This window comes from Pollicipes pollicipes, unplaced genomic scaffold, assembly GCF_011947565.3.
Source record: "Pollicipes pollicipes isolate AB1234 unplaced genomic scaffold, Ppol_2.1 Scaffold_3087;HRSCAF=3621_pilon_pilon_pilon, whole genome shotgun sequence".
Taxonomy (NCBI): Eukaryota; Metazoa; Arthropoda; class Thecostraca; order Pollicipedomorpha; family Pollicipedidae; genus Pollicipes; species Pollicipes pollicipes.
In genome coordinates this window covers 7,072,415-7,098,617 of record NW_023596225.1, presented here as the reverse complement: position 1 = coordinate 7,098,617, position 26,203 = coordinate 7,072,415, and the positions used below count along the sequence as shown (strand labels likewise).

The following is a 26,203-nucleotide window of genomic DNA, read 5'->3' as shown; positions in this document are numbered from 1 at the left end:
GCCTCCGCCGGTCACTAGTCGGCTGGGAGAGGTTAACGACGTGAGTGGGAGGTCGTCCCCCCCCCCCCCTGCGAGGCCGCCGTCTCGCGCTGCCCCGGGGCCAACGGCGGTCACCCCGTCCCATTTTTTTCTTTATTCCAAAGCATCATTTCCAGGTCAGGCCGGTTGGCTGCGTGACCGTCCCGTGGTGAGCTAAAGCCTACACTCGCCCCGCTTGTGCTGTGTCAGTCTGCCTTCACCTCGCCACCGCGCCTGCGGGCGTTTATCTGCCACGTTGGCGCGGCGCTGGTCAGCGCTGCTGCCGCCGCTGACGGTGCTGGTGCCGCCTGCGCAGGTGCTGACGATGACGGCGCTGCTGCCGCTGGCCTGGTGCGGCTCGGCCTCGCTGGATGTGCGGCGCGCCACGCTGGCGCAGCTGGAGGTGCTGCTGCAGGACCCCGGCCTGCACCGCGCCTTCCTCGACCACGACGGCTTGCCGCACCTGCTGCGGGTCGTCACGCGCGCCATCATGGTACGGCGACCTCGCCGCCGCCCGGCCGGTCCGCGCCGCTCCCGGCGCCTTGTCGTCCGGCCTCCGCGTGACGCCGCTGCTGGGCCCGGCGGCGGAGAGCAGGGGAGTGGATAACCGGGTGTGAGTGGTGACAGCGTCTGGCATGAGTGGAAACATGCTTTAGTAGTGTGGTGTCCGGAGTTTCCGATGGCCGTGGTGACGTGTCCGGAGTGTCCGGCGCACCCGTCTGCCGCCGTCGGTGACCTTGACCTGCCGTCGGCAGCGGGAGCCCGACCTGACGCACGACGTCAGCCTGCTGCCGCACTGCGTGGCCATACTGCGTCACCTGGCGCTCTTCTCCGCCGGCTGCCGGCACCACCTGGGCGACGACGGACAGTTGCAGCTGCTGCTGGTCCGCGGTACGTGTCAGGGCGACAGGCTAGCAGCCCTGCTGCCATCGCCTCCAGGGCGACGACGGACAGTTGCAGCTGCTGCTGGTCCGCGGTACGTGTCAGGGCGACAGGCTAGCAGCCCTGCTGCCATCGCCTCCAGGGCGACGACAGAGCTGCAGCTGCTGCTGGTCCGCGGTACGTGTCAGGGCGACAGGCTAGCAGCCCTGCTGCCATCGCCTCCAGGGCGACGACGGACAGTTGCAGCTGCTGTTGGCTTGCAAGTGAATCCCCTCGCCGACGGCTGCCAACTCCAAACTGATAAGGGCACCTAAAGCTGCCGCCAGCTGATGTATCCTCTGAGCGGCCTGGAGGTGTCAGCCAGGCTTTGATGTAATACCGAACCCCAATGATGGACCAGAGGGTCGCGTTACCCGCGTGCCTGCCTTGGCCTTAGACTGGCAATACTGGCGGCAGAAGACAATGCATAGAGAGAGAAAAAAAAAACGGCTGGCCATCTGTGGACTACGGCTTTACATGCGAGCTGTTGGTGCAAGACGTCATGCTTCAAATGTTGAACAAAACGATCTCCTCGCATATTGTTGACGAAACAAGAGCAACGTTTGTTCGCGCGTGCCAACGCGCGTTCCTCTCGTTTCGTGTATGCTGTCTGCGTTGACCTGTCTTTGTGCCGCCACCAGTCGTGCAGTAAGCTTTGTCTTGTATTGCGCAGTTCATTTGCCATGCACGCTAATTGCCTCGTGGAGATACCCGTGCCTCTGTTTGGTGGAAACCTGCAAGCGGATACCGCCAGTAGGTTTACACGGTTAAATCCTTCAAATACCAGCCACCGACACTCGTGTCCCACCAGTGGCGTCCGGTTCCCCTCGTCCTCGCGTCCATCTCGGCTAACAAGGACCACATGAATAGGCGACGGTTGGCGAGCAGGCAGGCGACATGTTGAGTGGTTGCTTCGCGGTGCGTTACTGTACTGCCGCCGCCGCGTAACTACGGCGCTCCAGTCTGTCCTCGAACGGCGGTCGCCAGACCGCAAGACCACGCCCAGCTGTGTGACGCCGCTGGCCCCGCCGGCAGTACTGCTGATGTTCCGGCTGGACGCGCAGGTGCGCGCTGCCGCCGTGCAGCTGCTGCTGGCCATCAGCCTGGACGGCCAGCTGATCTGTCGGCGCGCGCGTGGCCAGCTGTGGCAGCTGACCGTGCCTGAGCTGCTGGCCACGGCCCTGCGGCTGCCATTCGTTACAACCGTCCGCGGTATGTGCCGGCCCGGCGGCAGGGGGGGGGGGGGCTGTCAAGCGGCGGGACGCCATATTTGCCGGCGCGGCGTCCCGGCGGCAGGGGGGGGGGGGGGGGCTATCAGGCGGCGGGACGCCATACGTGCCGGCGCGGTGTCCCGGTGGCAGGGGGGGGGGGGGGGGGGGCTGTCAGGCGGTGGGAGGCGATCATTCAGTATAAGAGTGGATGCATTTGTGTGGTTTACACGCTCCATTGCTCACGAGCGAATCGAAAAGTAATTTGCGTCCTACATAACTCGAGCCTCACAAGCTGCAAATAGCTAGCCATTCGTCCATGGTAAGCTATCGCGTCCATTGCAGCGCAGTGCGGGTGTCTCAAGTGCTCAATCTCCGACCGATATGCCGGTGATCGCCATGTGGGTTTCTGCTGTTTGGGCGGGGCTATGGTCACTGAGCGCGGACGTGGGTCCCCCTTGGATCCTCGGTTTTTGCCTGGTGCAGCACTGTCGCTCAGTCAGCCCGCCTCCATGTCAGACCACCGTTTGTGATAGTCTACGGGCCGGCGAGGTGCCAGCCGTTGGCGCCGTCCTGGGCAGGTGGGTCCACCGATGTGCCGGTGGGCGTTCGGACGGCGCCGGCTCTCGGGGCCTGCCGCCGCCGTCGGCAGCGCGGCTGGTGACCGCTGACACGGCCGTGCCCCTGACGCCAGAGCGCCGCCGGCTGGTGACCGCTGACACGGCCGTGCCCCTGGCGCCAGAGCGCCGCCAGCTGGTGACCGCTGACACGGCCGTGCCCCTGACGCCAGAGCGCCGCCGGCTGGGCCGCGAGCCCGGGGAGCTGCCGGCGTCGGTGCTGACCGAGCCCGTCACCGTGTGCGGCCAGCGGGTCAGCTGCGCCGGTCTCCTGCGCACCGCCTGGGGCCTGGCCTGGCACGGCGCCCTGGCAGCCCAGCCCGCCCACGCCGAGTACAGGTACGCGCGCGGGCCGCGTGCCGGCGCGGCGTCAGAGCAGTGAAGGATGCCACGGGTGGCCAGTTGGTCGTGTTGCTGGTGTGGACGATATGCTTGGTCGGCATATCATTTTGACAATTATCATGAGTCATACAACACAGAGGAGACCCATTCACTTACATCGCGAATCACATTCACTCAGGCTCTATATTTACTATGCCATTTTTTCTTATCATATCGTAATGCAACACTCCGCTATTGCATTTTAGGTATGCGTCCTTCCGTGTTTGGCTCGTAATGCCAACTTTGGAGCATACCCGGTTATTCGTACGCCCTTATCGTTGTCCCATGAGCACCGTTATTACTGTTTGTTCTGGATGGAGACCTTTCCACAGACGTTGCACACACACACACACGCCACCTCTAACTGTGCCGTGACCGTGCCGTGGCGTATTCGCCGCCGCAGCGAAGCAGCTGCGTCTGCCGGAGTGGCAGCTGGCGGCCGCCGGCGCCGGGCAACTGCAGCTGGCCGCCGACGAGGCGCTGCAGCAGCTGGAAGGCGTCTCGTCGCACACGGCGGCGCGCGTGCTGCTGGCCCAGCTGAGCTGTTACGCCAGCCTGCACGGCCAGCTGGCGGCCGGCGAGAGGTGGGTTCGGCCGCCGCCGCCGCCGCCGCCGCCGCCAGGTTCCCTGCCGCGGGCCGAGTGACAGCTGGTCTCAGATGACCTCGGTCTGCCGGCGCGTGGACCGTGGGCCCTCGTTTGGTGCGCCTGCGGCGGTGCTCGTGTGGTGTGTGCCGTCCGGCCGCGGGAGGCCGATCCGACGTCTCGTGTCGAGAGGTCGCTGTCAAGAGTTGGCCCGTGAGGTGGAGGCCGGTGTTGGCGCGCCAGCTCGCTGTCGTCCCGTCTCGTGTCGAGAGGTCGCTGTCAAGAGTTCGCCCGTGAGGTGGAGGCCGGTGTTGGCGCGCCAGCTCGCTGTCGTCCCGTCTCGTGTCGAGAGGTCGCTGTCAAGAGTTCGCCCGTGAGGTGGAGGCCGGTGTTGGCGCGCCAGCTCGCTGTCGTCCCGTCTCGTGTCGAGAGGTCGCTGTCAAGAGTTCGCCCGTGAGGTGGAGGCCGGTGTTGGCGCGCCAGCTCGCTGTCGTCCCGTCTCGTGTCGAGAGGTCGCTGTCAGGAGTTGGCCCGTGAGGTGGAGGCCGGTGTTGGCGCGCCAGCTCGCTGTCGTCCCGTGACGTGTCGAGAGGTCGCTGTCAAGAATTGGCCCGTGGCGCGCCAGCTCGCTGTCGTCCCGTGACGTTTGGCTTCCTCAGCAGGGGCGGCCCGGAGGACGCGTTCGGCGGGGAGGCGGCGGCCGACCGGTGGCTGCCCGTGCTTCGGCGCCACCTGCTGACCACGCCCGCCACCGAGCCTGACCGGCGCGTGCTAGCCGCCGCCCTGCAGCTGCTGCTGCTGCTGCCGGCCGGCGCGACGCTGCCAGACAGGTGGGCGGCGGGTGCTGCGCGCCGGCGGCGCCCCGGCGACCGAGAGGAGTCGTGCTGGCGACCAGCCAGACGCAGGTTACGGTCCTGCGAAACAGAGCACTTCCGTCAGCGTGCGAGGGAGATGGTATTCCGTGAAATAGTCTGACACTGGCGATGTGTCAAACCAGATGTTCAATCCTGTCCTTCAATCACATTATTCATTTTGCGTGGGTTTTGCAGTTGCATTTACAATAACAGAAACACACCGTTTCCGTATGTTTGGGTTTCGTCTGGCGCCCCAGAACCAGCCAATCGTCAAGTGAGGTGACCTGCTGACAGCCGCGAGCGCCGCTCGGGAGAGCGGGTGTCGTTAACCGGGTCGCTGTCTGCGCAGAGCCTTGGCGCTGCTGGTGGAACACAGCCGGCTGTTCACGGAGACGCTGGCTCGGGCGGCCGGCGAGCACCAGCTGGGCCACCACGAGACCGCACTCAGGGGTGAGGCACGCTCTCCCCCGCCCCCCCCCCCCCCCTCCCCTCTGTGTCCTGGGGTAGCCAGCGCCGGCGCTTGGTGTTCCTTAGGGAGTTGTATCCATTGCATTACTTCTGCATGGACTTGGCTCGTGCTTTGTTCCGGCTCACGTTGGGCTGACAATCTCAGGTCTGACAGCGTATTTGCCACGACTCTGACGCTCGGGCCGCCGGCTGCCCCCGCCTGACCTCACCTGACCTCGCCTGACCTGGTGCTGGCAGCGCTGCAGCTGCTGGCCGAGCTGTGCCAGCGGCCGGGGCCGGGCGCCGGCGCGCTGCTGGACGCGCTGGCCGTGCGCGTGATGGAGGCGGCGGCACGCGCCGGCTCGGCGCAGTACTACAGCCTGGTGAGCGTGCAGCGCTGCGCGGCCGTGCTGCGCACGGCGCTGCTCTCGTCGCACCGGCTGGCCGCCTGCCTGCTGCCGGCCGTGCGGCTGCTGCGGCAGCTGAGCGGCGCTTTCCTGCCGGCCGGCCGCACCACTGACAGCTGCATGGGCGCCGGCGTGCTGGCTTCGGCCGCCTTCTGTCTGCACGCCGTGGTCGAGCGGCAGGTGAGCCTCCGGGCGCGGCGCCGGAGCTAGGCGCGACGGTGGGGTTGAGCGCGGCGCCGGAGTTGGGGGCGACGGTGGGGTTGGGTGCGGCGGCGGGGGGTGGGTATGGCACCGGAGGTGGGTGCGGCGGCGGAGGTGGGCGCGACGGCGGTCAGACGCAGGCGATGCTTTGGTCAGACCTAGCGAAACGTGTTGCTTTGATGCCTACTTTTGATGTTGAGAGTTGTCACCCTCAGTTGGTGGCGGCGGCCGGGGTCACCACCCTGAGCGGGTCCCGACTCCGGCAGAATGACTGGACGGAGGAGTGGGCCGGCTGCTGGCGCGCCGACGTGCCGGACGGCGGTCAGTTGTTGTGGCTGGCCGCCTTCTGGCGACACCCGCTTCTCCAGATCAGGTGCGACCGGCGCCCTCTCACAACGTCGGCCTGTCTGCCGTATACTCAGCCAGCCAGTGGCGGCTGTTTCAGACATGTGCTACCTACGTCCTGCTGCGACAACCTTTGCCCGCCCTAAGCATGCCCTAGTTTGGATTACAGCTGGGCTGCATAGGGCTTTACGTGTTGTAAAAGGTCTGCATCATCGCGCCCAGCCACGCTAACCGCTTGCTAGTCCGGTCAAGCAGCGCGCCCGCTGGGACATTTAGTCGGCACCCCCCGATTTGGCGTTGTCTTCCCGAAATGCTTGAAATTACGATACATGTTTCACGGGAAGAAGTCCGCCACCCGGAATGAGTCACCCCAGCTGTGAACGTTTCGCTTGAGTGCGCACCGTTGCTAACGAAAGGTTATCAGCGAGGACAGGTTTGCGAGTGTAGTCCCGGACACTGCGTGACTGTTGAGTGTTGAGTGCTCTCTTGCCGGATGACAGATCTGCTCCCTTTGACAGATCTCCGTCCTCTGCTCGCCGGTGCATGTTGTCCCTGCCGGCTGACAGAGCCCCGCCCTCTGCTCGCCGGTGCATGTTGTCCCTGCCGGCTGACAGAGCCCCGCCCTCTGCTCGCCGGTGCATGTTGTCCCTGCCGGCTGACAGAGCCCCATCCTCTGCTCGCCGGTGTGTGCTGTCCCTGCCGGCTGACAGAGCCCCGTCCTCTGCTCGCCGGTGTGTGCTGTCCCTGCCGGCTGACAGAGCCCCGCCCTCTGCTCGCCGGTGCATGTTGTCCCTGCCGGCTGACAGAGCCCCGCCCTCTGCTCGCCGGTGTGTGCTGTCCCTGCCGGCTGACAGAGCCCCGTCCTCTGCTCGCCGGTGTGTGCTGTCCCTGCCGGCTGACAGAGCCCCGTCCTCTGCTCGCCGGTGTGTGCTGTCCCTGCCGGCTGACAGAGCCCCGTCCTCTGCCCACCGGTGTGTGCTGTCCCTGCCGGCTGGCAGAGCCCCGTCCTCTGCTCGCCGGTGTGTGCTGTCCCTGCCGGCTGACAGATCCCTGTCCTCTGCCCACCGGTGTGTGCTGTCCCTGCCGGCTGACAGAGCCCCGTCCTCTGCTCGCCGGTGTGTGCTGTCCCTGCCGGCTGACAGATCCCTGTCCTCTGCCCACCGGTGTGTGCCGTCCCTGCCGGCTGACATAGCCTCGCCCTCTGCCCCCGGCCAGGTGGGGCGGCCTGGCTGCTGCGCTCAGTCTGACCCGGTGGCCGGAGGGTGCGGTGCTCGTCACCTGCCAGCTGCAGCACGTGCCGGGCGGCGTCTGGGGAGCCGCGCTCGGGTGAGGCGTCATCCAGTGACGGTCCTGCCAGACTGGGCCGGGGCTGCACCAGATGGTGCACCCGTCGCTCTCGAGTCGCTCGCGTGTCGTGGCCACGTAGCCGCCGACGTCAGTCCCGCCTCGGTCGCGCTCTCAGTTTGCATAAGTCTGCAATTGAGGTTTGGTATGGAGTCGGTTTTGTTCAATTTATGGATGAATATTGTATGTATTTATTAAGATTTTCCCGTTACGTAGGCATTCGTTGACCATTGTACTTTAGTGCCATCTCGTGGGGCCTCGGACGCCGAGCAGTTTGTCATTGCCTCACGACGTGGTGTGTTACGCCGCTGTTGCCGACACACGCGGCCCGGGCCGTTCCAGCATGCTGCAGGACGTGGCCGAGGCGCCGGCTGTGCGCGAGCAGGCCGCCCTGCTGCTGGCCAGCCTGACGTCCCACCTGCTGGCCGACGAGCCCGGCCAGCTGGCCGGTCCAGAGCTGGCCCACGCCGACGCCCAGGTGCGAGACGGCGCGCCTGACGGAGTGTTCCATGTCACTGTTGTGGCTGATATTACTGCTCGGTGTGGCTGATGCGTCCTCTTCGTGACAGGTATGTTTCGTGTAACTGGTATGTCCTTTCCGTAACAGGTGTGCTCATTGTGACTGGTGTGTTCTTTCCGTGATATGTGTGCTTTGAAAGATTAGTGTCACCTCTCCATGGCAGATGGGCTCCGTGTGACTGGTGTGTCCTCTCCATGACAGGTGTGTTTTGTGTGACCGGCGTGTTCTTTCTGTGACAAGTGTGCTTCATATGATCAGTGTGCCCTTTCCATGGCAGATGTGCTCCGTAGGACTGGTGTGTCCTCTCCATAGCAGGTGTGCTGTCTACGTGACAGATGTGCTCCGTGTGACTGGAGTGTCCTCTCCATGACAGGTGTGCTCCGTGTGACTGGTGAGTCCTCTCCGTGACAGGTGTGCTGTCTACGTGACAGACGTGCTCCGTGCGGCTGGTGTGTTCTCTCCACGACAGATGTGCTCCGTGTGACTGGTGTCCTTTCCATATCAGGTGTGCTCCGTATGACTGGCGTGCCCTTTTCATAGCGGGTGTGCTCCGTGTGACTGGTGTGTCCTTTCCAAAGCAGGTGTGCTCCGTGTGACTGGCGTGCCCTTTTCATAGCGGGTGTGACTGGTGTGTCCTTTCCAAAGCAGGTGTGCTCTGTGTGACTGGTGTGTTCTCACTATGACTGGTGTATCCTCTCCGTGACAGATGTGCCTGACAGGCGTGCCAGCCCTGGTCGCGCTGCTGGAGCACGCCGACTGGTGTGACCAGCTGTGTAGCCTGCTGGTGCAGCTGCAGGGCGGCTCGCCCTCGGACCCCGGCCAGGTTCGTCTCGGGCGCGTCCTGTTCCACTCTGCTGACGCCCGGCTCGGCCCGGTACCGCGAAGGGGACATGAAACGAGCGGGTGAACACCACAGAGCGGGGACGGACGGACGGTGCGACGACAGCCCAAAGACAAGACTTGGTGGAGGGAAGGCAGACGAAGCAGAATCAGAGCATCGACGAACGTTTGGACGATATGAGAATATCATCATTGATCTGAGTGCCACATTTTGCTGCGACGCATGAGGTGGATGGCGGCCATTCTGCGCTCTGGCTGTTCAGTGCTTTAAGAGCTTGCTAGACAGTATTTTATTACTGTTAGATCGTGGCTCATTGCCCGGTACGTGAAAAGGCCCTGCTCTCGCAGACTGTCAAAGCTCGTTTAGTAGTCTTTTTTATTCGCTGCGTACGCGCAACGGCTGCGTGCACTCGTGTTAGTTATCGTGCTTGCATTAAACGATGATCACAGGCAGGAACATTGCCAAACAATCTGTCTACACGTGGTGTTTATTTTGTTTGATAGTTTCACCGTGCGTTGCCAATATCCATTGGTGAGCCAATGTTCCGCTCGTGTGGGACGATGTTAGTACCGACATAGCTCCTGAATCAAAGAACATCATCATCATCATCATCATGTCAGGGTCAAAATGTGTGAACAAGCGTCCACTGCCCTGCGATGCGGCTTGTCAAGCCTGTGACGTTACCCCCTCGCCGTCCGTCGGCACAGAGCTCGACGCCGGGACTGGCGGCGGCTGCACTGCGCTTCACCCACAACGTGGCCGTGCTCAGCCCGGCCGACCTGGTGCCGCGTCTGGGGGACGTCGTCCATACGCTGGTCCAGTGAGTGGGGCTGCAGCTGCCGCCTGAGGCCTGGCTGCCGGCCGCCGACGCGTGCAGCAGCCGAGCGGGCGTGGACGCTGCCGAGGTGTTCAGTTGAGAGTGACGCTCTCTGTACCGTGCCTCGCCTCGCCTCGCCCTGTGACGCTGCCGTGCCTCGCGTCGCCCTGTGACGCTCTCCGTCCCGTGCCTCACTTCTCCTCGCCGTGTGACGCTGCCGTGCCTCGCCTCGCCCTGTGACGCTGTCCGGCCGCACCGTGCCTCGCCGCGCCCTGTGACGCTGCCGTGCCGTGCCGTGACTCGCTCCCCCGGCGACGCTGCCCGGCCGCGCCGTGCCTCGCCTCACCCGTTGACGCTGCCGGGCCGCGCCGCGGTCCCCGGGGCAGTGTCGGTCGGTGACCTCAGCCCTGGCGACGCTCACATGCGGACAGGTCGAGCGACGAGCTGAGCCCGGGCCGCGGCTGGCGCGACTGGCCGCCGGCCGACACGGTTCCCTGCTGGACCGAGGCGCTCCGACTCTGCACGGCGCTGGTGCAGCTGGAGGCTCAGCACGCCGCCGGCTGCAGCCTGCTGCTGTGCGACCGCAGGCTGCTGGACGCCGCCGCCGCCACCGTCGTCACCAGCGGCGGTACGGGCACGGCTGGCGGCTGCCACGGCTGCTGGGACCGTGCGCGATGGGGTGCGGCAAGACACTCTGGCAGAGTGGCAGCCCGAGCGGTGCGATCAGAGAACCAGACAGGTCTCCTACAGCAATCGCGTGCATGTGGGATGCTACAGCGGGGAAAATTGAAGCGAACAGGATGGAGCCATATCTCTAGAAAGATGCTGGTGTGCCCTTGATTACCCCCGCGCAGTGCTGAGTGCAGTACTACTGGGAGCGATACTCCAGCACCCTTGCCCGACAGACACGGAGCTACGTGAGCGCCTGTTCGAGCTGCTGCTGTCGCTGCTGGCTGCCGACCAGGAGTCGGCGTTTAGCGCGGCGGCCGACCTACTGGCGGCGTGGCCGGAACTGTGGCGCGCGCTGCCGGCGGCGCCGGAGCTGCTGCGGCCGCTGCTGGCGCTGGAGGCCGGCCGGCTGCTGCAGCTGGTGCCCGGCCGGCCGCGGCTGGCCGGCCTGGAGGCGGCCGGCGCCGAGCTCTGCGCCGCGCTGCTGGCCGCGCCCGGCGGCCGCGAGCCGCTCGCCGCCCTGCTGCTGGTCAGCCCGGCTGCCAAACGGGCGGCGCTCGAGGGCCGTCTGCACTGCCGGCTGCGCGACCAGCTGAGGGAGAACATCGCCCGGCTGGTCACCGGCTCTCTCAGCGTACGAGCGGCCAGGGCCAAGGAGAAGGTGCGACGGGTGGGGGCGTGCGGGCTCGCCAGAGGGTGGCGATCTAGCTCGGCCACTGAGGGAGCGGACGAGGCTCACCACGGCTTGGGATGCCGTGGTAAAGGACTGAGTATCAGACATTGTGTCACTCACTGCAGCGCCCTGGAATTGCCTTATAAATTGCGTTGGATTTTCACTGGAAGTGAGACGTGCCGCCCTATTGGCCGAAGCGTCTCGTGAGCGCTCCAGCACCCAGCGCGCGACAGCGACGTGTGGATGGGATGGTACCAGCTCTGCTCCATCTGACGGCGTGGGACAGGAGCGAGCCCTTCTGGCCGACCCTCGCTCTCTGTCCGGAGCGTGTCCAGCTGCCTGACCTGCTGACGTACCTCCCGCTGGCCGACAGGAGCGCGCCCTGCTGACGGACCTGCTGTCCGACCTGGATCTGCTGCGGAATCTGATGAGCGGCGCCGCCGACGTGAAGCAGGCGCTGGCCGCCGACGGCCTGCCCAACCTGCTGCACAAGCTGTGGCCGTGGTGTGTTTCGTCGCGCCAGCTGACGGTGGCCGTGCTCTGCACGCTCAACACGCTGGCGGCCGGCTGTACGGACGGTGAGCAGCGGCGGCGGCGGCGGCGGCGGGGGTGTGATGACCTCACCCGCGGCGCCGCCTCCTCACCCCTGACGGTGGCTATGTGATGACCTCACGGCCCGCGGCGCCACCTGTACACCCTGACGGCGGCGGTGTGATGACCTCACGGCCTGCGGCGCGACCTCCACATCCTGACGGCGGCTATATGATGACCTCACGGCCCGCGGCGCCACCTGTACACCCTGACGGCGGCGGTGTGATGACCTCACGGCCTGCGGCGCGACCTCCACATCCTGACGGCGGCTACGTGATGATCTCACGGCCCCGCAGCGCCACCTCCTCACCCGTGACGTCATCTGCTCTCTGGCGCAGGTGCCCGCTGCCTGGCCTACACGAGTGCGGCGCTGCACCAGGGCCCGTCGGCATCGCCCTCCAGTAGCTCGCTGGTGCACGTGGTGCTGGACGACTGCCAGCGCCACCTGGAGCGCCGCCGCGCCGACGGTGGCGCCGTGCAGCGGCTGGCGGTCAGCTTCAGCCTGCTGGCGGCCGCCGCCCTCGTACAAGAAGGCCGCTCCATCATCTGTCGGGTCAGTGTGACTCTCTCTTTGGCGGTGAACAGGGCTGCCACATAATTCTCCGCGTCAGGCAGCTTCCTCCCCCCGCCCGCACCGTCTCCCGGCTTCGTTCCCCGCCCCGCTCTCCTCTGCTGCCTCCCTGCACCCTCCGTTCGCACTGCGGCGCAGCGGCGGCGATGTGCGCCAGTGATGCGGGGAGCTCTATTATAATTGCCTTTCTGCGTGGGCTGCGCTTCATTTGCTCAGACCTTTTCTTGGACATATTTTTATGCCTCCCCCATGGGTTATTCCTGGACGTCTCTCATTGTCAGGCATGCACTGGCGGAATGCGTACTTCTGGTTGCCGAGAGGCAGTATACTTTAGACGCAAAATCACTCTGACTTCACTTACAGGTGAATATCCAGAGATTGACCTAAGTGACGTTGTACTGCTTTTGACCGCTGTTGGACCTCACGTTGTATACTCGCTTCAACGGCACCATAGCCGCGCCGTGTCAAGAAACTGACGAGAGCACTAAATGGCGTAATCAGCCGATGCGCTCCATGATACGATTAGCACCGCCATAGCGTGGCTCTTTCATCTCCCCGCATAGCTCCCTTCTGAGCGTGCTGCCGTTCCCCACGGAGCTCTCCTGAGCGTGCTGCCGTTCCCCACGGAGCTCTCTTGAGCGTGCTGCCGTTCCCCACGGAGCTCTTCTGAGCGTGCTGCCGCCGTTCCCCGCGAAGCTCCTGAGTGTGCTGCGGTTCCCCGCGGAGCTATCTCCTGAGCGTGCTGCTGCCGTTCTCCGCGGAGACTTCTTCTGAGCGTGCTGCCGTTCCCCGCGGAACTCCCATCTGAGCGTGTTTCCGTTTGTCGACAGAGTCCGTTCCTGAGCGGGTTCCGGTTCTGCCGCGGCGAGCGCGTGCCTGACGGCGACCAGCGCCGCCGTCTGGCCGTCACCCGGCTCTGGATGCTGCTCATCAAGAACGTCACCTTCTTCGACGAGGGCCAGAAGGTGGTGGCGCGCGTGAGTGGGCTATGCGGCGGTGCTCGTCTCAGACGGCGCTGCACTCCTGGACTGGCTGACGCCGGCGTCGGGCTGATTGACATGGAGCGCTTCAGCGCATCACTCCGGCGGGGTCTCGCATCGCATCGCATCGCAGCCTCTCGCGCGCACGGTCCACCAACGAGCGTGGTAACTGATGAGTGTGAACACAATGCCGCTGGTTTGCGACTTCGGGGTCTGACGTCGATCATAGGAGGTGCCGGTAGTGTAGTGGTTAACGCGTCTGCGTTAACCACTGCACGTCTGGGAAACCAGAGGTACGGGGTTCGATTCCCCGCGGTGCCCGCGCTTCCGCCAGGGTGAAAGGCAGGCGACGCCATATAGCCTCAGCAGCTGAGTGCGTCGTAAATCCCCAATGGCACACACACACGCACACGCGCACGCACACGCACACGCACACGCACACGCACACGCACACGCACACGCACTTCAGTCCACCCCTGTTGCCAGTGTGCAGTGTAAGGAACGTGCTCTGAGCCGCCTCGACATAACCTGACCGGCAGATCCCCGAGGTGACGGGCTCCCTGGTGGCGCTGCTGTCGCAGGACGACCTCAGCCTGCGCTCGTCAGCCGTGCTGGTGCTGCGGAACCTCAGTTACCTTACCACTATGCAGACCGCCCTCATCAACACCGGTACGGACGGCCACCGCCGGCCGGGGAATCATGGCCCGGCGGCTGATGCCCAAAGGGCGGCCTTCATAATGCTGCCAGTGGTGCGGACGCTTTCAGTGCTTTTGACTCACACGGGTGTCATGATGGTAGAGTCGTGACATATCACGTCGTTGTGGCGGGGCGGCCGAAACAATGCCGGTGGAGAGGTGCGAACGGGCAGTCGTGGTCCCAGTGGCTCACCTTGGCTGGAGCGTTTCTGCGGTGCGGCCGGCGCCAGCCCCGCGCCGTGTGCTTGACCGCTCGCGCCCTGTTTCTGCCACCGCAGAGGGGTTCGTGGCGGGCGTGGCCTCGGCGCTACGCTCCGGTCATCCGGTGGCCTGCTGCGCCGCCGTGGCCCTCTGCTGGCAGCTGCTCACCAACAGCCGCAAGGCCAAGTCGGTCCTGACATCTGGCGAGCACTTGGAGACGCTCAAGTCCGCCGTCTACTCGTTAGACGGCGTCTCGGACGAGGAGACAGCCGACGTTTTGGCTCGCGTCAAGGAGCTGTTGAAGCAGGACTGTGCACAGGGCTTCAGTCGGCTGCCGACACATTTCTAGCGCGTTCGCGCCCGCACCGTTATCGAACGTAAGCGCCGGATGTTTGCAGCTCGCTTTATGGCGCGCGCGCCATGTGATGGCGCGGGCGTTTGGTCAGGAGATCCACTTTGACTCCCACCTATGGCTTTCACGTCGTCTGTTCCCCGTCGTTACCGCGATAATGGCTGTGGCGTAAGTTGATGCGTGTGTGTGCGTGTGCGTGTGCGCGTGCGTGTTCGTGTGCGTGTGTAGGTTTTCTCACGGTGGTCATGTTCCCAAAATATATTTTGCCACGTGTTTCAATTGATGGTTCGGCTGTCGCTTGCCGTTTGTGTTGTTGGAGTGAACGGCGATATGGCTTCGTCACAATCTATACTCCATGTGCCACATTTTTTTGTCATCTGACAGTACTCTCGTCGCCTTGTCAAACACGTGCTGCTGTCCTCTTAGCACTTACTACAAATCCAAAATTTCAGCAATGCAGTTGTTCACCGAGCTGAGGTGCAGTAAACGGTTTTGTAGCTCTCTGAATCTTCTTGCACACCTCTATCGAGGACCCTTCGGCGCGATCAAGTGATGATAATGATCCTTTTGTCCAACTGGCATGCGAGCCCCGTCTTCAACGAGGCTTGTCGACGTCTCTCGTCTGCCACGCCTGATCTCTTGGAAGTCTTGGAGAGGACGGTCAGTGAGGGAAGGACCGGATGAGAGCAGGGCGTCTGGTTAGCACACCCGCGTGTCAGCTGGGGTCGCCGGGAGCCGGCCAGGCTCCGCGGCTCTACCCGCGACACTGGCCTTAACTTCTGGCCGTTGGCGTCTCCCGAGCCCACATGTGTCCGAGCCTACACTCAGTCCGGCACAGGATGGGCTGCGGCGGTTACCCTGGCCGACACACACGTTTTGTAAGAAAGCCAAGGTGACAAGAACTTGGTTTCATGCTGTGTGCTGTGGGTTATCGGTATTATAACTTGTTCAATGGCGTAGTTTTCCTAACATCCAAATACATTCTAGAGGAAGCGACTGAATATGTGGAAGACAATGCCTTTATTAAAACGGTTATAGACATGTTCACAAGAGTATGTACAAAGCACCGACACGCGAACGAAACTTCACTCTTTGTAGTTTTGTCAATTTCGCTATAAATATGCAACGTGTAGATACGGTTGCATTACTTGACGATCACCGACCAGCATGTTCCCAGGAAAGAGTGCATCGATGTGAAGTGTAAGAAAACTAAACTATATCCTACATGCGCGATGGACTACGACTGAGTACGGTACACAGGCTTACATCACACATTAGCAATAAGCCGCCGTCGCCGATTCAACAACGCACATTCAAAGAGGTGATGATGTGGTGCATCAGGCATCCATCACACAACTACGGAACGTGAAGAACTCCATACCCGCCGCCAGCGCTCATGCGGCCGTTGCATGTACCGCTAGTTCGTTAGTTGTGCGACAGATGGCTCTGCTATCACAGCGCGCCGCGCTCAGGGTCGGTGGAAGCGCGTCAGATGGCGCGACTCCTGGTGCACGTCCATCTCTGCCGACTTGAAGTCGTTCAGCTCCTTGCGAATCATGGCCTTGTCGCGTGGTGTGAGGCGAGTCCAGGGCTTGTCGGCGCGTCTGTCGTACTGGTGCGCCTGCGTCACCTCCACGTATTCGTTGAAGTGGATCACCTGTCGCAGATCGCTTGCGTCACACAAGCGTCAGCCGGGCTGGACAGCCACTTCGCATCAGATCAGCTCAACCGGCGCATCTACGGATACTCATCCGTTCCAAGTGCCCAGCTACCCTGTCATGCGACGTGTGAAGTCAAAGTCAAAGTACCGGATTACCACACGTGCCCTCCGGATGACCGGCGTAGTATTCGAACAGGGCCGGCATGCACCGGTCGGCACAAAACATTACCATACGCCACAAAACGCTACGGTTCAAAGGCTTGCACTGACGGGCACCGCGTCTTGTGCCGCACATCGGACCGCGGTGCGTACTCAGCACAGCACTCTCTAACAGCCGACGCCCTCGGGTGCCCATGGGTTTATTTGGCTGCGAGGGAGAGGGTGAGGGCTCCCATCGCGACCCTGGTCACCTTGCGTTGTCTCAGCTCGTCGATGGTCGGCCGGAAGCTGAGCTTGCGCAGCAGGGTCACCTTGCGGTTCTCCATGTCACGAATGGAGTCCTCGAGCGACATGGCTGCAAACGGCAATCGGTCACTGACGTGCAACAGCGCGCTGTCACACCACCTGTTTCAAAAAAACATCTAAACCTTGGCCGTCTTAAACAGACACCGCATAAACCAAAGTAAGGTGCCGGTACGTTCTGCACACGCCATTCAACTTTGATATCACGGTGGGCCCAATCCACTTTGATCGCAGCATACTGCTCAAGCTGGGCATGGCTAGCAGGCCGGCTGTTCGCCAATCGCCGCTGTTCCTCTCAAGAAAGCCCCAGTCACGAGCCGTGCCTCGAGCTGGCCGCCTTCCACGGCCAGACTGACAGCAGCACCAGTCGTGGCGCTCTGGCAGCATAGCCCTCGGAAGCCTGCCTTCCCACACCACTTTCCCCGCTTATCGATAGCAGTTCGGCACGCACGCTACTACAGGTCATATTACAGGCCGAGTCATAAGAACCTCTGAAAAGTGAAGATGGGGGCTTTACTGTCCCTGCCACCACGCGCCCTTGGCGCCCGCCTGCCTCACTGGCCGCCGCGGCCGCCGCGGCACTCACTCCTGAGGATGTTGCGTTCCTCGAGCTCCTCGGCGGTGGGCCGCAGGCTGAGGCGCCGGTTGAGCCGGGCGCTCAGCTCGCAGCGCCAGTCGGTGCGGTCCTGCTCCGTCTGCAGCTGCAGGATGTTGCGGTCAATCAGTTGCTGCCGGTCGGGCCGCAGCGCCAGCTTCAGCTCCAGGCTGTCGGTGCGCTGCACGCGCGAGGCGAGCCGCGTCAGCACGCCGGTCTCGTCGTCGTCCCCGGACTCGTCCCGGTGCGACGAGGCACCGTCGCTGTCGTCGGGCTCGTCGACCGCCGCCACCGTCGCCGACAGTGACGACGACGGTCGGTCCTTGGTGTCGTGGCGGTCTGCACCGCCGCCGAAGCGCAGCGGCCTGTGGGGAGCGCGGCGGCGCTCAGACAAGGTCGAGGGCCAGGGTGTAGGGCTGAGACATGGCTGGAGCGCGGCGGTGCTCAGACAAGGTCGAGGGCCAGGCTGTAGGGCTGAGACATGGCTGGAGCGCGGCGGTGCGCAGACAAGGTCGAAGGCCAGGCTGTGGGGCTGGGACATGGCTGGAGCGCGGCGGTGCTCAGACAAGGTCGAGGGCCAGGCTGTAGGGCTGAGACATGGCTGGAGCGCGGCGGTACTCAGACAATACCGAGGGACGGACTGCGATGCTGATAGATGCTAAGGCTCATGGATTGCTTCTAGGACGAAACGCGGTCAGAACCCAAACATGCTGGTGCGGCATGAAGTGATGCTAAGGCATGTCTGCCCGTCCAGTGATGATGGTGAGGCGTGCTTCCGGTACACTGAACAAGATTGAGTTATAAGCACGTCGAACGCTACGTTACCAGTTGATTTGGGATCGGACATGAATCGTGACGGCCGTACTCGCAAGAAGCACACAAAAGAGCACAAGCTAGTGTGGAAAACATTACAAGCGTCTCGAGACTTCCTGCTGGTATCGGTATCACGCACCACCTACCCGACCAACCATTCCCCGTGACATTGACAGGCGACGGATTACTGTCAGATTTCATGAAGCAGACACAGACAAAGCGTGGTAGGACACATTTAAATCCATTTGCCATAGCCACCCAGCCGAAATCCCAACAGATCCACCTAATCCCCCACAGTGATTTCATTCCATTTGCCGGCCGAAGCAGTGCGCCACGCCGATCCGATGTGATCCTGAGTGCCACACAGAGGGGTTCTGCAGGCGCGCCGGAACCGGCAGAGGACTACGGCTGCGGCCAGCGGGGCACTGGCGTGTGGCTGCCGCCACCGGCCGCCGCTCTGTCCCACCTGAACCGGATCCGAGGCAGGCTGGGCATCCGACGGCTGCGGCAGAGGCACACAACAGGCGTCAGTGACTGCGCCCGGTGTCGACGGCAGCGAACGCCCAGCACGGACGACGGCACGGCAGGCGGCATCAGGACACGGGAGGTCGTGAGACGGCGCAGTCCGCGGCACTCTGCCGCGGACTGTCCCGCCTCACACAGTCCGTCGCGGACCGTGCCCTGCGGGGTGCGGTATAACCTGCCGCGCAGGCTTCTGAACTTTGCGTGTCTCATTCACTTATGGTGCTTTTATATGGTCCACGACGTAATCCAGGGGCCTTGGATCACTGATCATCCTGTCACAGGGCTATTGTAATACGACACGCGTCATTCTGACTTGCTAGCTATGCAACGTTAACTCTGCCATTTGGCATCACGACTTTGTCGTGATGATCTCTCATCCAGCAATCCACTCCAGTAAGCACGTCTCTCATCTCTTCCCTGGCACATATTCCTGGAGCCACGAGGCGCCGTTTCAAGTCGGTCAGCAGGGCAAACATCAGGGTCGACACAGCATCCATCACCCCCATCACTGCCTAACACCGGCCACAGGACCACTCCGCCCTCCGGTCTGATCGCGGACCCCCGTCTCACGTGCTGGTGTCGCGGCGCGTGGCCGCCGGTCGGGCTGGGCTGTGGTCAGCGGCAGCGGCGGCAGCAGCAGCAGCAGCAGCAGCGGCAGCGGCGGCGGCGGCGGCAGCAGCCGTAGCAGCAGCGGCTGCAGCGGAGGGCGGGTGGGGCGGCGGCGTCGTATCTCCGGTCGGCGGTCGCATCTTCTTGAGCGCCGACTTGAGCGGCTTGAGGTCGAAGCGTGGCTGGCGCGCGGGTACCTCCTCAGCCGCGGCCATCGGGTAGTACTCATCGTCGTCGTCATCGTACTCCACGCAGGTCACCTGCGTAGCCGGACCATGGTGACCGATCGGCCTCCGGAACTGGAGGTACGCAAGTGATCATGGAGCACACGGCACAAGCGTCACAAGGCTCCGTCACAATCACCAGAACAGGCGTTACTGAGGTCACCAGGGCAAGGGCGCTGACGTCACCATGCCAGAGAGAGAGAGCGAGAGAGAGAGAGAGAGAGAGAGAGAGAGAGAGAGAGAGAGAGAGAGAGAGAGAGAGAGAGAGAGAGAGAGAGAGAGAGAGAGAGAGAGAGAGAGAGAGAGAGAGAGAGAGAGAGAGAGAGAGAGAGAGAGAGAGAGAGGAGAGAGAGAGAGAGAGAGAGAGAGAGAGAGAGAGAGAGAGAGAGAGAGAGAGAGAGAGAGAGAGAGAGAGAGAGAGAGAGGAGAGAGAGAGAGAGAGAGAGGAGAGAGAGAGAGAGAGAGAGAGAGAGAGAGAGAGAGAGAGAGAGAGAGAGAGAGAGAGAGAGAGAGAGAGAGAGAGAGAGTTCTGAAGTGGCGAGGAGAAAGGCATTATTTAAGTTTAAGGTTTCGTGAATTACCGTAAGAGGAAAGATTACTGAGTCACCAGGAAAGGAGATGTTGAGATCACCAGAAGAAATGTTACTGATCAGCCAGCAGATGGGCTGCTGAAGTCACCAGGAAAGGGGATGCTGAGATCACCAGGAGAGATGTTACTGATCAGCCAGCAGATGGTCTGCTGAAGTCACCAGGAAAGGGGATGCTGAGATCACCAGGAGAGACGTTACTGATCAGCCAGCAGATGGGCTGCTGAAGTCACTGGGCGTGAGGTTACCAAGCTCATCAAGAGAGGGCTTACTGATGTACTCATGAGTGGGGATGTTTGGGTCAGTGGGAGAAAGTTGCTAAGATTACTAGAAAGAGGCCACTGAACACATCGAGTCGATTAAATGGGGCCACTACGCGAAAGAATTGGAGTAGTGAACGGCCCTGACACTGGTAACTAAGACAGGAGTAACTGAGGTCATTAGAAGATAAGTACAGTAAGTTCGTCAGAGATTGGCCACCGGCATCTCCAGATGGATAACTGACTTCTCAGCAAAGGTATTACCGATGCCACAGCGAGATGCTATATGGCTCATCAGGAGAGGGGTTATTTAAAAAAAAAATGAGGAAAGAGACCACTGAGACCACGAGAGGAGATCTCTACTAAGATCATCTGACAAAAGGAGGGTTCGTACGTCGTCAAAGACAGATTACTGTAGTTACCAGACAGACTACTGCAATCGCTAGGAGAGGGGTTTCTCAGGTCACCAGAGTCGCGTCTGCTGGGACTGCTACAGACATGCGTTCCACTGCAGGTCTTCAGATTCTGTTCGTTTCCAGTTTAAGGAGGCAGGCATGTCAGTGCTGTGGTCGGCCTGGTTAGTGCTCCGGAAACTACTGCAAAGTATTGCTACCGTCGTGTTCTCCGTTGACACCACGCGAGCGCAGCAGGAACTGAACACGTCGCCTGGATCATGCTCCGTTTTAAATATACGGAGACGTGTTCTTGCACGCGCTTGATCCCGTCCTAAACACAGCGTAATGTCCTTTGTAATATCGCTTCCTCGCCAGGGTACACGTTTGGCAGCTCTGGTGGACGGCGGTTCATGACGCGGTTTTGTTTGCCGCATTGTTTGCACAGGCTTCTTATGCGTTACTATTGTGCTCCGTTCACGTTCACGGCGTCAGCCAACTTGATTTGGTTCGCAACATTGGTTGGCTGCTTCATTAGGGGGCGAACAATGCAAGCTGGTAATTAAGAAACACAAATAATTTAGAGAAATTATTGTAAGCATATAGGTTCAGCTTTGTCAGATCATCCTAAGCACGCCAATTTTCTGACGCTCGCGCCAGTGGCCGTCGATCTAGCCGCTGCTCTATTGCTCATGTCGGGGCGTCGGATCCTTGAGAATTTCCAGGAAGTTGACGTAGTAGCAGTGTAAACACTGCGGCTTTACATCTAGCTCGGAATGCAATAACAGTGAACACAGGCTCCCGTTTCATTACGTGTGCCGTCTCGCCGGGCGCCAGGTGCGCGTGTTGACAACGGTCGGAGCCGTTTTCTCCCCCACATCTAGCAACGTCGGCGGCTGTATTGCCGTATTGACGCGGTCGGCAGAGCGGCCGCCGAGGCCAGAGAAGGAGGAGGGCAGAGCGCGCGCGCGCCGCCAGCCGCACCGCCGCCGGCCGGCCGGGCCCCGCCCCTGATGGAATTCTCGTGTCCCGCTGCCGCGCCGCCGCTCGGAGAAACAGGGCCGCCGCCGGGCACGTGAACACCCACTCACCCACCCAAGCAGCACGCGACACGTACCGACGAGGCATCCGACGGAAGGAAAACTTCGCAAGTGTGCAGACCCCGCGCAGGCGCAACCGCGCTCCATCGAATTGCGCCCTCATCTCCTGCATGACGTCAGCTCTCTTCGGACAACAGAAGTACCACAAGCAATGCGTTTTTGAACGGGCCTCCCAGTGCCCCATCGCACGACCTCTTCCCACCAATGTGCCGACGGAGCGTGGCTTCCCTGGACGTCAGAGGCGCATGTTTGGAAGATGGATCGTTACTGAATGTGCCGGCTGTGACCCTTGCGTGGTGAACATTTCATCGAACCGTACGCGGCGGTGATCGGGAGGGGCCGTTCATCTCGGCTGGTAGAGTACTTTAATAAAAAATTGACACGTTAAAGGTCAGCTACAAATTGTTCGGAGAAGGGCGCCCACCAGGCGAAAAGTCACGAACGCTTAAAACACAGGATGAAAATATGGTTCTATTAAGTCTCCACGCATGAAGCTTCCGTTAGGATTTCAACAGGAAAGTAAAGACAATTATGGCGAAGAAGTCCCCAATCCCAGCAATTCCTCACGTCTCCCTGCAGCGAAATGCCCCAAGAGATCATCGCAACGCTAATGCTACTACATCCGCATGCGCTTATGCATCCCTTATAAATATCTGTAATCAGCAGAGCTCACCTCTTCCCCACAAAATTCTCCGCAGCTCGGGTCGTCTCCACCCATCGTCGACGTCGTCGTCGTAGTCGTGGTGGTGGTCGTCGTCGTCGGCGGCGGCGGCGGGGAGGCGACCGTTTCATCCTGCCAGTCCCCGTTGGAGAACATGGGCGGCGGCGGAATGGGCCCGATCTCGGAGACGGAGAGCGGCGGCTCGGGCAGCTCTGCCAGCCTGAGCCCCCGCTCCGACGACGACGGCCGCAGCCCCATCCCTGGTGGCGTCGGCAGCGGCGCTGTCGGGCAGCGTCGCGCCACGTCAGCCGTCGGCGCAGGATTTTGGACAGGGCGGCTTTGGACGCAGGTTCAAACAATGTAGGGCTTGGGACACGACGGCATAGCATATAGGAGCAAACTTATGAATGACTCCACTTTGCGATTTCGGGCAGGCACGGCTCGGGGTTGAGTTGTCAAGTCGACTTCGATTCATGTTCATAGTCTGTTCCGATAGCTCAGTTGGTAAGAACCTCTGTTTTCCGTTTGAACCACTATTGGTACGGTGGATTCAAGTCACTGGAGACGCTCGCTACTCGCCATTGACAGAAATGGCCTGTGGTCAGTGGCAGCCATCACGCCAAAGGTCAGGTGACGTCAATGGGCGGTATGGACCGTGCCGAGCACCGCGACACGTGAGGCTTTCGCCGCAAAATTCTGCCGTTGACCTGGAATTCTACGATGGTATGGTGGGATGAGCGCTCACGCGGCAGGCATTGCTTAGCGTGGGCATCCCAGAAACTCATCGCTTCAAAAGGTTCGGACTTAGTTTCCGAAAAAAGCTCACGGCACGACAGCTCTCATCCGGCAGTAATAAAAACTCACGGCACAACAGCTCTCATCCGGCAGTTATAAAAGCTCACGGCACAACAGCTCTCTTCCGGCAGTAATAAAAACTCACGGCACAACAGCTCTCATCCGGCAGTTATAAAGCTCACGGCACAACAGCTCTCTTCCGGCAGTCATAAAAGCTCACGGGACAACAGCTCTCTTCCGGCAGTAATGAACGCTCACGGCACAACAGCTCTCTTCCGGCAGAATTTCCAAAGCAAGGGAATAAGACATGAGGGGGCTATTGGGTTCTTAAAGGCATACATAGGCCATTTTCCTCAATAACAAAGCAGATGTATACTTCTACATCTTATTTTGTTCATATGAAAGCTCGCATGCTATTGCGATATGCTGCTGCTTTTGAAATTCAGTCGACTCGCCATTGTTTCTCCTTTAACCTAACTATTCGTTCGTGTCATAGCAAAAATTAAAGGAGTACATTTCGTCCTGACTCAGCAAGAAATTGTCTGATTACCAATTCGATTCTAACCCCATCCGGAATCTGGCACATCCCTGCGTAGGGCAGGACAGCGCCGGACAGACACCGTTAGTCCCATGAGAGCCGGCGCTGTCACAGATCAGGCAGGACAGCGCCGGACATGCCACGGACAGCCACCGTCAGTCCCATGACAGCTGGCGCTGTCACAGATCAGGCAGGACAGCGCCGGACATGCCACGGACAGCCACCGTCAGTCCCATGGGAGCTGGCGCTGTCACAGATCAGGCGGGACAGCGCCGGACATGCCACGGACAGCCACCGTCAGTCCCATGGGAGCTGGTGCTGTCACAGATCAGGCAGGACAGCGCCGGACATGCCACGGACAGCCACCGTCAGTCCCATGAGAGCTGGTGCTGTCACAGATCAGGCGGGACAGTGCCGGACATGCCATGGACAGCCACCGTCAGTCCCATAAGAGCCGGCGCTGTCACAGATCAGGTGGGACAGCGCCGGACACGTCACAGACAGCCCCCATCAGTCCCATGAGAGCTGGTGCTGTCACAGATCAGGCGGGACAGCCGACGCTTGCCGGCATCAGCCGCGTCGACGGCGCAGCCGCTCGGGCGCTCGCGCCGGGCCGGGAGATTCCAGGAGTTTGGAACACCCCAGCGGAGCTGACCGGACTTGACCCCGATCACGTGACCGGTGGAAGTCAGCCGCGGCCTCACGGCCCGCTCGGCCAGGCGCCGTGCTCAGCTGAGCGGCTGGGCCGGCTGAGTGTTCCACCGTGATGGAAAGCAGCCGGCTGACCCCACAGGCACTGTTGCTTCTCATTCACTGGAAACGTCCATCACCGGACAACCACTTACTGATAACGGCAATCGGAGGCGCGGCCGTCCGACGGAGCCGCGGTCGCGGTCGGTATCTTTGACTGGCTCAGCGATGGCCTGGCTCAGACAGACCCTGTGGCTGGTGGTCTGTCTCTCTGACAGATTGTGGCTGGTGGTCTGTCTCTGTGAGATTCATCGCTGGCTTGGTTCTGACAGACCCAGGGGTGGTTTAGTTTTCCAGCAGACCCAGGGGTGGATTAGTTTTCAAGCAGACCCAGGGGGGTTTAGTTTTCTAAAAGACCCAATACTGGTGCAACTTTCTGACAGCTCCAGTCGTATTCTGGCCCTCTAGCCGGTCCGGTGATGGTCTACCTCTCTCACAGACCCCGTAGTGCACTGGCTGTCTGGATGACTCAGTGGTGTTCTAACTCTTCGCGCTCCGTTGGTAGTCTAGTTCTCAAGCGGACTCAATAGCATCGTCAAATTCTCGGGACATGTCTCGCGGTGGACTAGGTCTCATGATATCCCAGCACGGGTCTGGCTCTTAAATATTTCCAGTTTCGGTCTGTCTGCATGATGGACATATGCGAAGTCGGTACCGTGTTCGACGCACCTAAATTCACGAAAAATGCATCAACCCGATCCGTAATTACCTCTCCAGGTCTCTCTTCACTTAAGCGGAAAGTGTGTATTTGAAGCGTTTAAGCGGAGCAGAAAAACGGCATTAAGTGCGATAGGCCGCCAACCCAAGAGCGCACATACGCATGCCCTGGGACCGTGCACGTGCACTGTCAGAGGCAAAAACAAGCGAAACGTACGCAAACTTCTGTCTCTATATCGCGACCCTCGTAATATCCGACAAAAACAAAAGATAAAAGGCGTCGTAAGCCCGTGTCGCTTGTAAGCAGTTGGCCGTTCAAGGGTGGGCGGTCTGCAGGCCAGCGCGACCGGAACGACACTCCACGTGAGGTGGAAACAGCAGCAACAGGCGCCTCCGGGAGCAGTCAGGACCCGTGAGGTGGAGACGGAATGGGAGGAGGGCTTGTCGCGACAGCTCTAACTCCGGGGGAATAGCTGGGGCAAGGGACGATTGGCTGGAGAGAGGAGCTCGCTTTTGAGCGAAGCGCCCGCTGTCGCTCCACGGCCTACTGAAACAGGACCGGCGCACGTGCTCTAGTGGTGCTGGGGGGGGGGGAGGGGGGGGAACGACTGCAGCTCGTGACGCATTTGGTTTTAGGTGTTAAGGTGTTTAGGTGTTTTAGGTTTTAGTTTTAGGTTTTAAGTTTTTGACTCTTCACCATGACCATTTGATTTATCTGGCTCCATCACACATCACTGAACATTTGAAAGCTACGCATTCAAGGGAAGGGTTACAACTGTGACAACTCTTTGGTCAGCTTAGGTGATCATCACTACTGAGATGATCCCGCACGCAGCGCCATCAGAGTGCGCGTGGGCGTCAGCGGAACTCCAACCCGGGGCCGTTTAGCAGCACTCTCACGCCTGACAGTCCTCGCGCTTCTAGTGAGACGACATGTGGTGAAGACAGGGCATGAAGCGGTGAATGAAGAATAGGGCGGGCACACGACGCAACACTCGTGCGGAGAACATGCGAGTGGCGAGGCCAGCTGCGCCCGGCGCCGCCTACTAACCGTAGCTAGGCCGGTGCAGCGGCGCCGGCAGGCTGGCGGGCCGGCTGGGCGCCGGCGGCGTCAGGCGACCCGTCCGGGAGGCCGGCGCCATCGGCGGCGACGGCGAGTGGCCGGCGCTGCTACCCGGACACGGTGCGCTGCTCGACTGGTAGCAGAGCAGCCAGCGCGAGTGGCGGCCGGCCGACAGCGAGGCGGGCCGCTCCGGCCGCGCCGCCGCCGCCACCGCCGCCACCTCCGCCGCCGCCGCCGCCGCCGCCCCCGCAGCCGGCGGTCGGTGGTCGGGCGGG

The 26,203-nt window shown here is 61.5% G+C and overlaps 5 protein-coding genes across 5 annotated transcripts; 3 read left to right on the top strand and 2 right to left on the bottom strand.

Moving 5' to 3' along the window:
- Positions 1-400: 400 nt before the first annotated feature.
- LOC119089307 (uncharacterized) lies at positions 401-5,909 on the top strand. Its single transcript, XM_037211973.1, has 7 exons — positions 401-511; positions 774-909; positions 1,975-2,151; positions 2,842-2,903; positions 3,015-3,103; positions 4,933-5,033; positions 5,905-5,909. Exons 1-7 carry the CDS (start codon positions 509-511, stop codon positions 5,907-5,909), a joined length of 573 nt encoding a protein of 190 aa, XP_037067868.1. The 5' UTR covers positions 401-508.
- Positions 5,910-7,670: 1,761 nt separating this feature from the next.
- LOC119089306 (uncharacterized) lies at positions 7,671-10,365 on the top strand. Its single transcript, XM_037211971.1, has 5 exons — positions 7,671-7,700; positions 8,554-8,670; positions 9,396-9,508; positions 9,937-10,048; positions 10,360-10,365. Exons 1-5 carry the CDS (start codon positions 7,671-7,673, stop codon positions 10,363-10,365), a joined length of 378 nt encoding a protein of 125 aa, XP_037067866.1.
- Positions 10,366-11,394: 1,029 nt separating this feature from the next.
- Positions 11,395-14,579, top strand: LOC119090540 (uncharacterized). The gene is made up of 5 exons (XM_037213357.1): positions 11,395-11,425; positions 11,777-11,991; positions 12,840-12,986; positions 13,529-13,658; positions 13,963-14,579. The coding sequence occupies exons 3-5, from the start codon at positions 12,930-12,932 to the stop codon at positions 14,232-14,234; spliced, it is 459 nt and encodes a 152-aa protein (XP_037069252.1). The 5' UTR covers positions 11,395-11,425; positions 11,777-11,991; positions 12,840-12,929; the 3' UTR covers positions 14,235-14,579.
- Positions 14,580-15,259: 680 nt separating this feature from the next.
- Positions 15,260-18,878, bottom strand: LOC119089636 (phosphatase and actin regulator 2). The gene is made up of 5 exons (XM_037212423.1): positions 18,863-18,878; positions 18,234-18,269; positions 16,946-17,319; positions 16,308-16,411; positions 15,260-15,894 (listed from the first exon to the last, which is right to left on the bottom strand). Exons 2-5 carry the CDS (start codon positions 18,260-18,262, stop codon positions 15,706-15,708), a joined length of 696 nt encoding a protein of 231 aa, XP_037068318.1. The 5' UTR covers positions 18,263-18,269; positions 18,863-18,878; the 3' UTR covers positions 15,260-15,705.
- LOC119089305 (splicing factor 1) lies at positions 18,295-25,939 on the bottom strand. Its single transcript, XM_037211970.1, has 4 exons — positions 25,917-25,939; positions 22,138-22,406; positions 18,998-19,161; positions 18,295-18,301 (listed from the first exon to the last, which is right to left on the bottom strand). The coding sequence occupies exons 2-4, from the start codon at positions 22,381-22,383 to the stop codon at positions 18,295-18,297; spliced, it is 417 nt and encodes a 138-aa protein (XP_037067865.1). The 5' UTR covers positions 22,384-22,406; positions 25,917-25,939.
- Between the last annotated feature and the right edge of the window lie 264 nt (positions 25,940-26,203).